At 39.1% G+C, this 13972-nt stretch overlaps 2 protein-coding genes across 5 annotated transcripts; both read right to left on the bottom strand.

Moving 5' to 3' along the window:
* Window positions 1-1587: 1587 nt before the first annotated feature.
* LOC112553308 (protein NipSnap homolog 3A-like) lies at window positions 1588-6811 on the bottom strand. Its single transcript, XM_025220417.1, has 6 exons — window positions 6655-6811; window positions 4307-4493; window positions 3892-4059; window positions 2476-2583; window positions 2235-2297; window positions 1588-1756 (listed from the first exon to the last, which is right to left on the bottom strand). The coding sequence occupies exons 1-6, from the start codon at window positions 6712-6714 to the stop codon at window positions 1689-1691; spliced, it is 654 nt and encodes a 217-aa protein (XP_025076202.1). The 5' UTR covers window positions 6715-6811; the 3' UTR covers window positions 1588-1688.
* A 1918-nt stretch (window positions 6812-8729) lies between these two features.
* LOC112576843 (protein NipSnap homolog 3A-like) lies at window positions 8730-12270 on the bottom strand. 4 transcript variants are annotated; one of them, XM_025259631.1, is made up of 6 exons: window positions 12093-12270; window positions 11490-11682; window positions 10444-10611; window positions 10057-10164; window positions 9554-9619; window positions 8730-9364 (listed from the first exon to the last, which is right to left on the bottom strand). In XM_025259631.1, the coding sequence occupies exons 1-6, from the start codon at window positions 12150-12152 to the stop codon at window positions 9303-9305; spliced, it is 657 nt and encodes a 218-aa protein (XP_025115416.1). In that variant the 5' UTR covers window positions 12153-12270; the 3' UTR covers window positions 8730-9302. The 4 variants fall into 4 exon arrangements, with proteins under 4 accessions (XP_025115416.1, XP_025115417.1, XP_025115418.1 ...); XM_025259632.1 differs by having other exon boundaries at window positions 11927-12241; XM_025259633.1 differs by having other exon boundaries at window positions 11950-12241.
* Between the last annotated feature and the right edge of the window lie 1702 nt (window positions 12271-13972).

Genomic DNA, 13972 nt, shown 5'->3' with positions numbered 1-13972 from the left:
CGAGCAGGCCTGACGAGAGGGGGGGGGGACAGGGGTTGCTGTACCCGGGCCCGCGGCTGTCAAGGGGGTCCGGCCTTGGTCAGTGGATTTTCTTTTCTTCTTCTTTTCTTTTTCTTTTAAAGAAAGGTCTAAGGACAGAACACCAAAGCATTACACATGCAGAAGTTGAGTTTCAAGTCTGTAGAATTGTAAACATACATTATATACTGGGAAAATAATTTACGATTACAAGTACAAGGGGCCCCGAGAGGTCGTCTGTCCCGTGGCCCGGGCTGGCTCTCGGCGGCCCTGACAGCAATGAAGTCAGGTTTTTGATATTTTCGGTCCTTCTAAAGTTGGGTTAGGAGTGATAGAACTATCCATACTTTGTGGATAATGCACTTGACTGGTGAGAGGACATAAACTGAAATTTCTGTCTATATGAATGTTTGAGCAGAAACCAAATGTTTATAGTTATGACTGTTATATTAAACAGAAAAAAGGCAATTGTATAGCTGAATATCTATAAAAGTGTATTATTCCAGTAACTTACTAATGAAACTATTGAATTGAAGTACGAATCCACAAGCTAAATGTTTCTACATATTGCTAAAACAGTTATTTTTTTTTTTTTTTTTGGGGGGGGGTTGGCTTTGTATGGGTTAACCTGGGATATCAGAACATAAGTCTCTAGTACCCTTGAGTGTCGTGCATGGTTGGAGACGACAGCTGATGACAGTGAGGTCAAGAGACAGGAGGAACTCTGCCACACCTTCCATGCAGCGTTGGGGTGGCAGGAACAGACAATCATATTAACAGGTGGAAGGTTTTCTGCTCATCATAGGTATAATATTTCGTTCACAGTCAAAACATCATTGAACGTTAATTTAGAACATTGTGTACAGGTTGCTATGGACAATTTTAGTGATGTGAATGTTATATTGCTGTTCATTAGTATCAATCAGTGTCGCAGGAAAATGATCGGCTTTGGGAGGAGGGCAAACTCCATGCTGACAGTGAGCGACGTTCACTTTCTTATCCTGTCAGTATCTTTTTTGAGGTTTTTCTACACCACTGTCAATACGTAATACACAACTGTAATGGGCTTATACGTCATCTGTATAAAATAAGTATTGAAAACAAACGTCATTTCGCTTCCTGCTGTAGATCTTTACAAACCCTTTACAAGGTTCATTCACGGAAAATTCAGTAGAATATTGAATGCCTGTAAACCGAATTCTCAATATTATTTGCTTTAACCAAGGTTGTTGTGATAAATCTGGCGTTAAATATTTTAAGTTTAGCACTGCTGCTGTAGCTATGGATTAGTGCTCATATTTATTGATATCTTGATAGTACGTCTTATCTATAGTTTATGCATTATTGCATATGCGTACGTGCGTCCGGTCAGTCTACTAGTCTTTTGTCAACCGCTCGAATGATGTAGCTTAAAGTTTCCCTCTTGCCGTTGTCTTTTGCAAGTTTTTTAAAAACTTTTGATTGTAAGTTATTTAACAGTGTTAAATAATAAGTTTTCTTTTCCCTGTCAGAGTGATACTGTCAGTCAACTTATCTGTTGTTGGATGAGAGCACCACCATGACTAGTCGTAGTTTGTACAATGATTTATTGGGTTTTTTTTTCAACTGTGGCCTGACAAAACGCTGGTGAAATCATCACACCATGACTGGTTGCAGCGGGCGATGTCACATCACTTTAGTGGAGACCATGGACACGGTGTCATCAGACGTGATGTGCCGTAGTCTACACCGCCAGAATCTTAATGATAAGATGAAAAACATGCCCATTTCAACTTTATTTATTTACTATCTACATCGCTATCAAGTGTGTAAGATGGCACTATTCTGATATTAGATTAAAACAGCTTAAAGGAAGAGGGATAAAAAAAAACCACCACCATTTGACATGGCAAAATCACCTGAAGCAAGGTGATATGAAGTAACAACCAACCAACTAAACCACGAGAAACAAGATGCGACAAGGTTTTTAAAAAAATAATCGATGTGGTTTAAAAAAAAGGAGGACGACGACTTGTACTAATTCTGTTAATTTTTAAATAATTAATTCCGTTACATAATCTACTAGCAAGATTGTTCAAATTGCACATGTATGTTTGCTTTGTATGTTTACATGCATGTTTTCTCCTCGACAGACAATAAAGTCTGATTTGATTTGATTTGATTTGTTGATGGTGTTGCAACATTTATTTTATTAAAGCAACAATGCTTGCACTTACCCTTTCTCCTTTTGAAATGGATAAATGCAGAGTCAAAGTCGGGATACCTTAACAGCAAATATTCTGAAAAAAACCCATTTCAAATATTATGCTTGACTGAATTCCCCCTCTACATATGGCGCTATGCGTATATGCAATGCCTCCTTGATTAAAAGTTACTGTCGAGCACTAACGACAAACTGTCGACTAATGTTTTATTGTTTTAATCAATGACCTCACTCCTCCCACTCTTTATCCTCACCTTGGTAAGAGTTAGTGAAGAGTCCTGAGAACCTGGCGACCAACTGTTCCTCGTCTGACAGTACAGCAAACGTCGTAGGAAGTGGCAGGCTCCGGAGAGCGTAAACAGCTAAACACGCAGACTTCAATAATTAACCAAGTATATAAAAACAATGGGTTTAAAAAATGGTACAGACATGAAATAAATGCTGTCATTCACATTAGAAGATTAGTGAACATACCTGTAAAGCTAGAGAAAACATAACTATTGAAATTTTAAAAAATACTCAATACGAACACAAATTATAAAAACGCGACTTGTAGACATAAGTTTCTGTATGACTGCTGTGGGTCAGAAATAAATAGGCGTCTACTTCTGACTGTCGGCCAGTCGGCCTTTGTCCTCTCACCAACACGAGTTTTGTGTTTTAGTGTTTACACTGACACTGTACCTGTGTTGAAGGGTCAAAGCAAAGTTAACGATACAAGCGGTTCAGTTGACTCAAAAGTTGGGAGTGCTTGCTCGAAGGTCATGAGACAGCCAGTGTAAATAAAACACTTGGTAAGAGTGACAGTGATAAACAAATAATCGAGTGTGAATGTCATCAAAATATGCCCCTTATTGTTTTATAAGAAGACTGCTTTCACTTGACGAGAATTTTCTCAAAGTCCGCGCCGTCCTTCTGGAACGCTTTCTCCGACAAATCGCGTCAACGGTACAGTGGTATGTCGGCACTCGATCACAGTCCGTTTTGGAAGGCTGGTCGTGCCGAGCTTTTCCCCCATAAAAGTTGGGTAGGAACCAGAGGGGTGAGTGGGTGGTTGGCCATTCTTGCCTCCTCTTTGTTTTAAAAAAGTCGAAGCATCACGGGTAAACGCGAGGTCTCATGCATGTTTTAGCACGATGCTTGAGTGCCGGGTAAGTGGTCGAGCACCGAAGCAGAATTCTCTCGAAAATGTTGGGTGACTGCCGAAATGTTCGAGCAGTTTGAGTGCCGAGGTACCACTGCACTTATGCCCCTCTCAAGAATAGAGTTATGGTGGATGGATTAGCCACGCACAGTTTGTTTAACATTTTCTTCGTTCATATAAAAACAAGATGGGTGAGACTTCTTATCTTTGACCACCGGATGTCGCTCATTCATTGTCAATCGATTGATCAAAACATAAAGTAGATATGTCTTTGTCATTAAGTAAAGAAACTCCGTAAATCCGTTGACAAATAAAGTGTACGGTATTTTTTTCCTCCATGGCTAGCAAACACTGGTTTTATTAATATTTGCTTTCCGGGCAATATTTGCCTTTTTCTAGTAGATATAGTAGTAACCCCCACCCCACAATTAAACTATAGTCCAGCATTTATGCATTGTAAAGCAATTTTAAATTTAGAATAATCTAACCACGTCACGTGCTCTAGTCTAGCAGGTGTGTTGCCTACCTGAGTCAGAAGGCTGGAAATCGGTGCACAGCGATGTGCCTGGACTGAGAACAAGAATCTCGTTCTCAAGTCTGCTGGTGCTGGACAAGAAGTCCGGCAAAAACTCCGATTGCCACTGATGATCCTTTGCCAAGCTTTGGCGAATTTTAGCCCTTTCTCCCAGACTCTCTGGAAATGTCAAATGGATTTCTGTCAGCTCAGTTTAATAGTGATCGACTCTTTTAGCGTTTTTTTAGGCCAGATGTTTGCCCAGACGTAAAAAGAAATCCATTAATTTCCATTAATGTAAGTCAGAAAAAGTCACTTTCTCTCTCTTTTTTTTTGAGAGAGAGGAGGGGGGTGGTGTGCTCCGCTGGAACAATTTTGTATTTCCGATCGTGAGATGAAGAGTTTTCAGAAGACAGACTCAGCCTACCGTACTCCCAGATGTGAACGACCTGGAAGAGCCCGCCTACTTCTGTATTCCAGTACCCCATGGGTTGAGAATATCGCAGGCGGATATCGAATTTCTTCACCATGACATCCATGAACTGAGCGAATTTCCCTGGCTGGACGCTGTACGTTCGGAGCTCATAAACTGGACCTTTCTCTGAGCCATGTTTCTGCAACAGTCAGGCAGCATGAAGGGAGAGAGAGAGAGCGGATTGGTTATTACTGAACTTTATGCAAGCCCCTGCTATTATAAAGCTGATATATTGTGTCCATCAATAAACCGCCCGGTTGGCGGCCATTTTGGTAGACTTGTTATTGGAACAATGAAAATCGAAAATTCGATCGTCTCCGTCAGCGCATGTGTATTAAATAAAGTCTGACATTGGACCTGCTTGTCAGCCATGTTGTACGTTTGGGAAGACTACTTTTAGTAGCCTGTTCCTGGCCAGGCACTTCTCTATTTCTCACTTATCTGGAGATGACCCCGCTTGCCAACACTAACTATTCGGCAACCAAGCATGATTTCCAAGAAGTTTATGTGACTATCAATATTGGTAAGATGCTTCTGTATTCTCTACAATCACAGTTGTAATAACTAATTAAAATAATATTTTATTTGGAGGAGTATTTTGTAATAAAAGGTCTACATCTACTTATTTCGTACTTATTCCATCTCAGACTGATTCCAGTTATAATTCCGGCTCTAATTCCATCGACATTATTCAACTATTGCCAAGTTAGTAGACAGGTACATGCTAATGAATAAGTCGCTCTTACTGCGGTGTGCGTCCTCGTACACATTGTTATCTTTGAGAACAGGTCACAAGGGCACACAAACCACTTTGCTCTGCTAGATGTATTATAGTAAACCAAGCTGCCGTTTGGCTTTGAAATTGCTTGACATACAAGCGAGTAAATGAACTAAGAATTTAGTAGCTGCCAGTCATTGGTGTCTCCATCAAATATGTTCTTTCAATACACACGAAGTATTTACCCGCTGTTGAGGTATTGTGAGTGATATAGTCATACGGTTCGTGTATCTTGTCATTAAGAATACCAGGTTTTCTTTCCTCGGTTTTTTTTGTTTGTTTATACTTTGTGTTATTTTTGTAGCTGTCATGCGCTTTGTGTGTGTATGTTTGGGACAACGTGCACCTCTCTCTGTGCACCCAGCTTCTGCACCTTGGCCGGCGCGGTGAGCGAGGCGACTGACCTCGGGGCGGGTGAGAACCCAGTTTTCTCGCAGAATAAACAGCAGGCAAACATCAGTGTAAACGCATTGTTTTCTTATAGAAAGCAGGTCATGCTTAGAGTCAGTGTTCTTGATTCCGGAGAGGAAGCAAGGTCCTGTCTTACTCAGCTTCAAACTCTTACAGGCCGTGTGCATGCGAGCAACAGCTGACTGAGGTCAAGATTCCTAATTCTGCTAGATGGCAGCTCCCACATTTACACCCTGTGCACATAAGATCGTAAAGACTTCTGGTTTTGCCAGGTGGCAGCTCTCGCAATACCAATCTTCTGCCCCTCTCAAAAAAAAAAAAAAAAAAAAGAAAGATAAAAGGAATTAGGTCGCGGGTCAACTTGTTGCTGAAAAAAGTGGATGTTAATGTTAGGTGAGTTAGATTAGTAGGACGGGTACACTACACTTGTATAATGATAGGGTTAGTAAGGAGTTTGTTTTCTGAAAATGCAGTACATAAACCCACTTTTTGATAATAAGTCCCTCTTTGTGTGTACACGAATAGCTGATGTCATAGGTTTGTCCCGGTCTAAATGAATAGCATGTTGCATTTTGGGCGAATGAACTGTGTGACTTCTAGTGTGCATTGAACCCAGAACAAGGCAGCTGTGAATTAAACAAACGGAAAAGTCATCTGACCCGGAGCCTAAATACGCACAGTAGGGAACACACTCGGTGGATAAGCAGGATTGTTTGTGGATTCCAAAGTCGACTAAGTGTGTAACGGATGGTGAGGGGGAAGAGATGACGCGAAGGGGATCAAGTACACCCAAGCAATTATGAGCCAGAATTTTAGTTGAAAATTCTCCTTGGGAATTTGCGTTCTCCTCCCTGGAACAGCAAAGATTGGCGCTAGAGCTTTAGGAGACGCAGCTATAGCCAATGGTCTGACCTCAGTATTTAGTCATATGATGCAGACTGGGGCGGTTACACTGGGCTGTCAACCAGTAAAGAGCATTGTTCTACATTTGGCTCTTAACAACAACTTGCTGCTTAATTGTTAAGAAACAACGCATTAAGTGTTGCAGCATATTTTCTGTTAGAAAATACGTAGGATTTCTTTCTATAAAAGAAAAAAAGGTATTACATACACTGCTGTATTTTCGAACAGTGCTTAGCGCTTTTCGCCAGTGTCCCCGTGCTGCAGACATTGCGACCTCCCCGTCCCTTATCCTGTTTACAGGGTTGGCTGCCTTGGCGTGATAGTCCTCGTTGCTGGCTCGGTGTAAAACACCAATTCACTCCGCCTCCTCCCACACACCCGTCCCTTATCTGTGCTTTACAGTCAAGGAAGATAATCTGTAGTGCCTTTAAAAAAAGTATGGTATATGACAACAATTTAAATTGTACCTTCGACCTGCACGGACATCACAATAGCTCAGATCAATTAAGTTCAAAACTGGAAAAACGCTATATAGAACATCAGGTAATGAGCATGGAAATAGATGCACAAACTATGAGAGATTAAACCAGAAACGAACTTGGCAGCTCTTTATCGTGTTTTGGGGTCTTAAATCGCTTGTTTTGGGTTAGGGTTTGGGGTGCTATTCTTACACATTATATGTATTTATTTTAGTTATTGTATTATACCTCTTATTCAGTTGCAGATGTTAAAAAAAATAAGGATCATCCAAACCAGTGAAATTCATCTGGATGTAAAGAAATCAGAAGTTTAACAAATTGATGCACTTAGTTTATTTCATTGGAACCTGACAACTGCCTCTGGCCAACCTGAATATATGTTGTCTCCATCACTCTCATCCAAGACAGGAACAACAGAAGGAAGTAAAATAGCAGCAATGCAATGGACACCAATGAACCTACCATGGAATCTATGCCCTACCTGAAAGTGAAAGAGTGATGCATTCTTTTATTGCTTTAACGTATATTATTCTTATATCACAGATTCCTTTTCTTTAATATTTGATTATTCTATAGTATTATATGTAAAAGCTCTCTCCTTTTATCCCAACAAATTTTACTATCAACAGCAATCATTGTCTTTGTCCTATTTGATTATCTTCTGTAAGATGGTCATGTATTTTAACTCATGCTGAACGTGTGAGGGTAGCAGCATTTTGCTTCATCAAAAACCTGTTACTGCATGAAACTGGAGCATTATGGAGATGGTGATTGCTCAGAATCCTTAGTGTACAGCAACACTGGTCTCTGCCTCAATCAGCTTGAATTGTAAGAAACCAGATTTGAAGACTAAACAATTAAATACATTCTTTAGAAATGCAATCCACTGAAGTTACACAGTAGTCTTATCAGTAAGGTCTGGAAGAGGAAATTATTCATCTCACAGACTGATCACATGTAGCCTCATCGGAACAGGAACAGCAGCAATGGCTAGGCTCGACAGGATCTGGCACAGCCATGACATCGGGTTTATTACAAAATACGATCTATAACAATCCCTTGTAGTACTGATCCCGGCTCCTGGTCTTTAGATGTGAAACACATACTTTTCTTGCCCATTAGTAGATTTGAGAGCATACCTCAGGAAACTGCTCTATATCTCATACAGAGAACATCAAAGCAATGACTTTGTACGAAGAACGGTTGCGATAGGACACCAGGAAAGCTGGTCTGGTTTGGTCGTGTGACATAGTATGACACCTTGTCAAAGATTGTCCTTCAAGATAACTTGGAGAGTGGTCGATATTGTGATGGTCAGAGGAAGAACTGACTTGTGAACTTCAAAGACTGGACTGGTTTTCTCGTACAGGACCTGCTCACTATCGCCCAAAACTGGTGTAAGTGAAGGGCCTTGTCAGCTGCTACATTTATTCACGTGCTTCCCCCAACAACAGATACTAGTCAAGGGACGAATGACTGACTGACTAATGTAGCCTCATGATGATGATGTAGTTTTATAGCGCGCTAGTATCCGCATCACAAAGATGCGCTCAATGCGAGGTGATCCCAGCAGCCACCAAACTGCAGGTCAAATGATGACTTCAAATAAGTTTAAACAAGTGAGTCTTAAGATTTTTCTTGAAAGATGCAATACTATCAGACTCCTTGGTCGAGAGGGGAAGCGAGTTCCACAAAAGCGGGGCTACATTGGAGAAGGATCTAAATGAGAGGAATAACTTTCAGGGCCAATGCTCTTATAATTTTTCCTTTCATTACACATGTTGAAGACACACACAAAGAGATATCAAACTCAAAAAACAAAGACACTTTTATTTTCATTAAAACTGTTCTAGATTACAAGCAGTTATAAAATGAATCTAACAACAACAAAAAAAGGCAATCCCTACCAACATTCATTTTGACATAGGATTATATAAACAGATTTCCACAGAAAGCAATATAGACTGGCAGTAAGGATTTATACAAAAATATATTACAAACTCTTTGTATATAAGCCAACACAAAAGTAAAAGAGAACTTTAAGATACTTTTTAGTACCAGTATAGATCTTAGCTTTGCATGCTTATTTCTTTACTTTTGATGCTTCCATTACATTTTAATTACCTGCCCTGCATGATGAAATTTTATAAGCTTACAAAACTTATCACTAGATGAGTCCCATTAAAACTAGACCACCAGGGCATTAGTGTAATGCATTAAACTGTTTATATTTCTATCACAGGTTACTACAACTGCTTAATCTTCTCACAAACAAAACCTTTCAACTCCCCACCACCCAAGAATATGTAGTTTAGTTTATTCCTTGTTACTCCTCGAGAAGCACGGGGCCGCAACACAAGGATATGTAGGTCAGTCATTATTTCATTGGAGACCATGCACTGGGGATCATAAATCTGGAATATCCTTTGATGCTTTTCCCTAAGAAATTGAATGAGACAAAATTTAAAGAGATACTAATCATTTGGATGACATCTTAACAGTTGTGTAACATTATTCCATAGGATAATGTGAGATTATTATGTTTAAAGTACATTCTGATGGCAAATGAAAATAGATGCAACTTGTTTTTTGTTTACAAATCCAAAAGTATCAGGTTTTTTTTTTTACCTTGATTTCTTTGTAAAGCATGATTAAATGCAGTGTTGCCATCAATGTAACGAAAAAGTAGGTATTCTGAAATGCATTAGAAGTAAAAATAAGAAAAATGACAACAGTAAAACATTAAATCACTTACTTATTTTTACTGTTCTTTTTTGTTATTTATAAACAAGAACAAAAATGCACGTTTATTTACTTTCTTTTATACTTTGTTTATCAATGAGAACGAGGAATTTTATTTCTTGACAATTATGGGCACTAGATCTTCTTTAAGCTTTTGTCCACAGAAATTTGTATCCAAGAAGTTTAAGCTTTATTAAACTTCCTCCACATCACCAAAAATTATAACTTGCGGATTAAATTCTTCAAGAAAACCAAAGGGTGTTTTCTGCACTTATAATTCATTAAGTTTCTTTCAAATGTGGCATGATAATTTTTAATGTTAACAAATTGGATTAATAGTAAAGTGGTGCTTGGAATGTACATGCAGGGTAAAATAAAAGAAAGGATACCTGTATTGATTGGTCCATACACACCAGTGAATCTTCCAACCAGAAACTCACTAGAATAAACCTTTTCTTGTGGATATTGTCCTTCACATATCTGTAGCTCATACACCGCTGCCCACAAATAGTTTGAGCAAATATTTGCCTGTATCAGTGAAAAAAAATCACCAAAGCTTCTCCTATTCATCTACCTTGGTATAAGAGACTTTCCATTCCTCTCTTCTTTCAGCTAGTTCTCTTCTTGTTATATCTTAGTTCTCACTCCCCCAGTCACGTCATCTCTCTCTCTCTAAACAATAAATCCATTTTCAATCATTCTTTTCTTAATTTTCCTGCTTATCAGGATTTACTCATTAAATATTTATAAAATTTTGCAAGACTGAATGGTTTTACCTGGAGATGATTGTGTAAAGTCAGTGGTAAGTTTGGATCCTTCAGTGACAGACAGTAGAGCATTGGTCATCTTGGAGCACATAGGGAAGAACTTGGGAAGGAAACCTTTTTGCCACTCTTTATTCTCCAATAACTTCTTGCGTTTGAGTGCTCGATCAATAAGACTATCTGGACAAATCATTGAAACAGAAAATCATTGCTACACATAAAAATAGTAATAATAAAATTTGTAAAGCACATTCGACCATGACTACTTAAACAAAGTTTAGTAGTTACACACTGAAACTAAAAACCCAAAGATTTTATGGTTATATGCCCTAAAATACAAAAGAGATTTTCTTAATGGGTATAACAGTATACTCTTATAAAACATTTGTGCTTTCACTCTTACAGAGTACGGCTATGGATAAAGAAGGTGAATGACTATAAAAGTAAGAAGTGAATTTGATTTTTCTGCAAGAAGAAAAGGTCACCACCCTCAAATAAAAGGTAACCCCCAAGATAAGTGCACAATGACCAAAAGGTAATGGTACTACCTTCACCTTTTATTTCTATGATGTTTTGAAATGTGAGAAGATGAAACACTTATCTAAAACCTCTAAGTGAAGAGAATAATAACGCAAACATGAATCATGTTGATACTGTTTTTTCCAGTTTGTCTTCATTTCACTATAAAATGTTCTTGGTCAGTTCCTATGAAGTGTCCTAAAGTGTTTTCAGAATATCTCAATGTATAATGCACTAAATATAAAGTTTTGGGAAAATAAGTTCCTTCTCTTTTTATTAACAGAGCAACTTACAATTTTGTTCATAAAGCTTAACAGTAGATAAGGAATGGAGTTTTTTTTCTGAATATTAACTATTTTTTGCACTTGTTATTGCTTCCTGAATTATCATGTCGGTTCTCTCTGCCATCTTGATCTTGCTATATGACTCGTATCTGACCCACAAGAAAACGTTTAGTTCATAGTGGTAAATAAATCAGTATGTTCAAGAAAAGCCTCCCTTGAATCTGGAAATGAGTAGTTTGTAAAGTCATTTCTTACCATACTGCCACATGTGGATGACCTCATTGATGCCACCTAGATCAGAGATCCAGAATCCCAGGCTTTTGGAATCTGCACATCGAATGTGCCAGTGTTTTTCTATTAGTTCTAAGAAAGGCTTAAAATATTCTGGTTTCAGCTCATAGATACGCAATTCAACAACTGTTCCCTTAGTAGACATGGCATGTCCATGCTGAAAACAAAAAACATGGGCAGCAGTGAAGTAAATAAACATATGTATAAGCTTTTTTTATTGTGGGTAGAAATACAATAGCTAGGTGTCCTAATAATATCATCCAAAAACACAGTGTGTGAATGCTACTGGGCTGTTCCTTTATGAAATAAAAGAATATTCCCAATTATAAAATCAAACTTTTTTGCATTTATTATTATTAAACGCGCACCCTGGCAAACAGATTAAACAGGTGAGTGCGTACAGGTAGACAGTGGTGTACTTTACAGTGTTTAGTGGTGACACAAGCTCATAGACTGAACATTGACCAGATTCCTAACACATCGATTAAGAAAGCATGCAGGACATGACAATGAATGTTTATGCTTGTATTCTAAGTGCGAGTCTAAGTGTTAAACTTAGTCCCACACGGCTGACTGCCTCATTGACGACAAGCGGGAGACAAGTCGTAGGTTTCGAACAAATGCCATGGAGCGTATGTTGTAAGTTTGTAAACAGCAGCTGTATTCTGTACTCAAAGGTGAGCTCTTTGATCAATCACCTACAAGTGAGAGTAACTTTCCCCTGTATGCTTTAAAGAGAAACAACTCTCAGTAACTCGATCATTGGTTCCCTGCATACAGTCCCCTTTTGAAGGTTTCGACTACTTCCGGTGTAAACATTACGAAACTAGTTATAAGGTCTTGATGCATTGCCCTCCAACAATGCAAAATGGTACCTCGTCTACATCTCTGCATAAACAGTTAGAAAAACAAAATGGTATGCGGCTAAAACTAGAATAAACTATTTTCCTTTCCTTATGGCTAGGTTAGGACCAACGCTCGGCCTCTTACCAAGTTCTCTGCTGCTAGTCTCGGCGAGCTATTGACAGTCCTTCCACGAACTAAATATACGTCAGTGGTCCATCCGCAGAGTGATCGTAATACTTACTTTGTTTTTGTTTGGCCATATCTTCGGTTATGTGAAAATGACAATTTTCTAAGCCTTAGTCGCGAACTAAATGCATGTGCAGGGAAGAGGAGGAGGAGAAGAGTATAGGAGGACAATAAGTGAGCCAACAATAATTAGATTTTATAATTTTTTATGCATTCTTCTTCAAACTGCCTTGAAGAAATCTTGGGTCTCAATGGATTGAAACTTTTGTCTGAACGGCCTATATAGCATGAATGAGAGTCGCTCGCCCCTTGTCTTGCTCTTTCGATATACCTGCCCGCGGACGCGAAAAAGATCTTACACCAAAACATTTGACACTTGCACAGTGGCATCCTTCCACGCAACAGCCTAAGCCACCTCCTGACTATTGTTGTTACTGTCCCTTAACCGGAAGCTGTTCTGTCAATATCCACATTTTAGGAGTGAATTCAAAAGAAATCGTCTGCGAGCCATCCAGGAGATACAGATTCATGCTCAATGTGTGGTTACCCCCCACCATCACCACCTCCTACGAAAAAAAAAAAAAATCTACATTAGCCTGTACATAAATAACAAATACATTTAAAGACAAACCTGAACTTAGTATGGTACTGTTCTTCAGTCCAACGTGTACTCGAGCTCTGTACACTGTCAGTGAGGTACTGTTGATTGTTTATACCAAAGTCCTGCCTGACATGTGTCCAGACCTTTCTCATGTTTCAATAATTTATTTTGATGAGATAGCTAGATTTTTAAAATGTTTTATCCACAACGCCTTTCATGTAATCTATGCTTTTTGCTGAGTGCCAGGTCAGGGAGATCCTTAGATAAACTCTTTGAGGAAATCCTGCGCAAGAGCCTCGACTTAATAATTCTAAGTGGCATTGGCTGTCTGGTGACACGCCTGTCACAAATACAGCGAGGATTAGCTGTCCTGGGTTCAGATCTCATTTCTTTCTCTACATGTGACAGCTTTTTACAGGGCTGGCTGCTTTGCCATGATGTCACCTTAGTTACTGGCTTGGAGTAAAACACCAGTTTACCACCTACCCAGTCACTCCCTACCTATACTGAAAATTTCTAAGGGCTCAGAATAATACCGCTCATATTGTCCTCTGTAGGTGAAAAGCATACCATGCTACACCCCTTTTTCACAAGTTTCACCGACTTCCAGTCTGAGCTTATACTGTGGTACCATTGTCTTTATGGCTTTTACCTCAGAGTATATGAGCTGCTGATGCTATACCACTCCAGTCGGCCTGCTTGTGTTGCCTTCGCTCATGCGAGGCACAGATGGGAGCTGTTCAGCAGAGTCTTCTTTTCCTTCTCAGGCCCCAGTTTGAAATTTTCTTCCTATTGTTAAATTGTGTCTAGGTTT

This window comes from Pomacea canaliculata, linkage group LG12 (assembly GCF_003073045.1).
Source record: "Pomacea canaliculata isolate SZHN2017 linkage group LG12, ASM307304v1, whole genome shotgun sequence".
Lineage (NCBI taxonomy): Eukaryota > Metazoa > Mollusca > Gastropoda > Architaenioglossa > Ampullariidae > Pomacea > Pomacea canaliculata.
This window is presented reverse-complemented; position numbering and strand designations above follow the sequence as displayed.

Coding starts and splice junctions, on each gene's coding strand:
- LOC112576843 (XM_025259631.1), bottom strand. CDS start 12,152: ATGGCATTTGTTCGAAACCTACGACTTGTCTCCCGCTTGTCGTCAATG. Junction 10,612..11,489: donor CATCCACATGTGGCAGTATG/GTAAGAAATGAC, acceptor TGATTTGTCCAG/ATAGTCTTATTGATCGAGCA. Junction 10,165..10,443: donor CTTTACACAATCATCTCCAG/GTAAAACCATTC, acceptor ATTTGTGGGCAG/CGGTGTATGAGCTACAGATA.
- LOC112553308 (XM_025220417.1), bottom strand. CDS start 6,714: ATGTCTGCAGCACGGGGACACTGGCGAAAAGCGCTAAGCACTGTTCGA. Junction 4,494..6,654: donor CTGTTCGAAAATACAGCAGT/GTATGTAATACC, acceptor TGACTGTTGCAG/AAACATGGCTCAGAGAAAGG. Junction 1,757..2,234: donor CCATTTCAAAAGGAGAAAGG/GTAAGTGCAAGC, acceptor CTTATCATTAAG/ATTCTGGCGGTGTAGACTAC.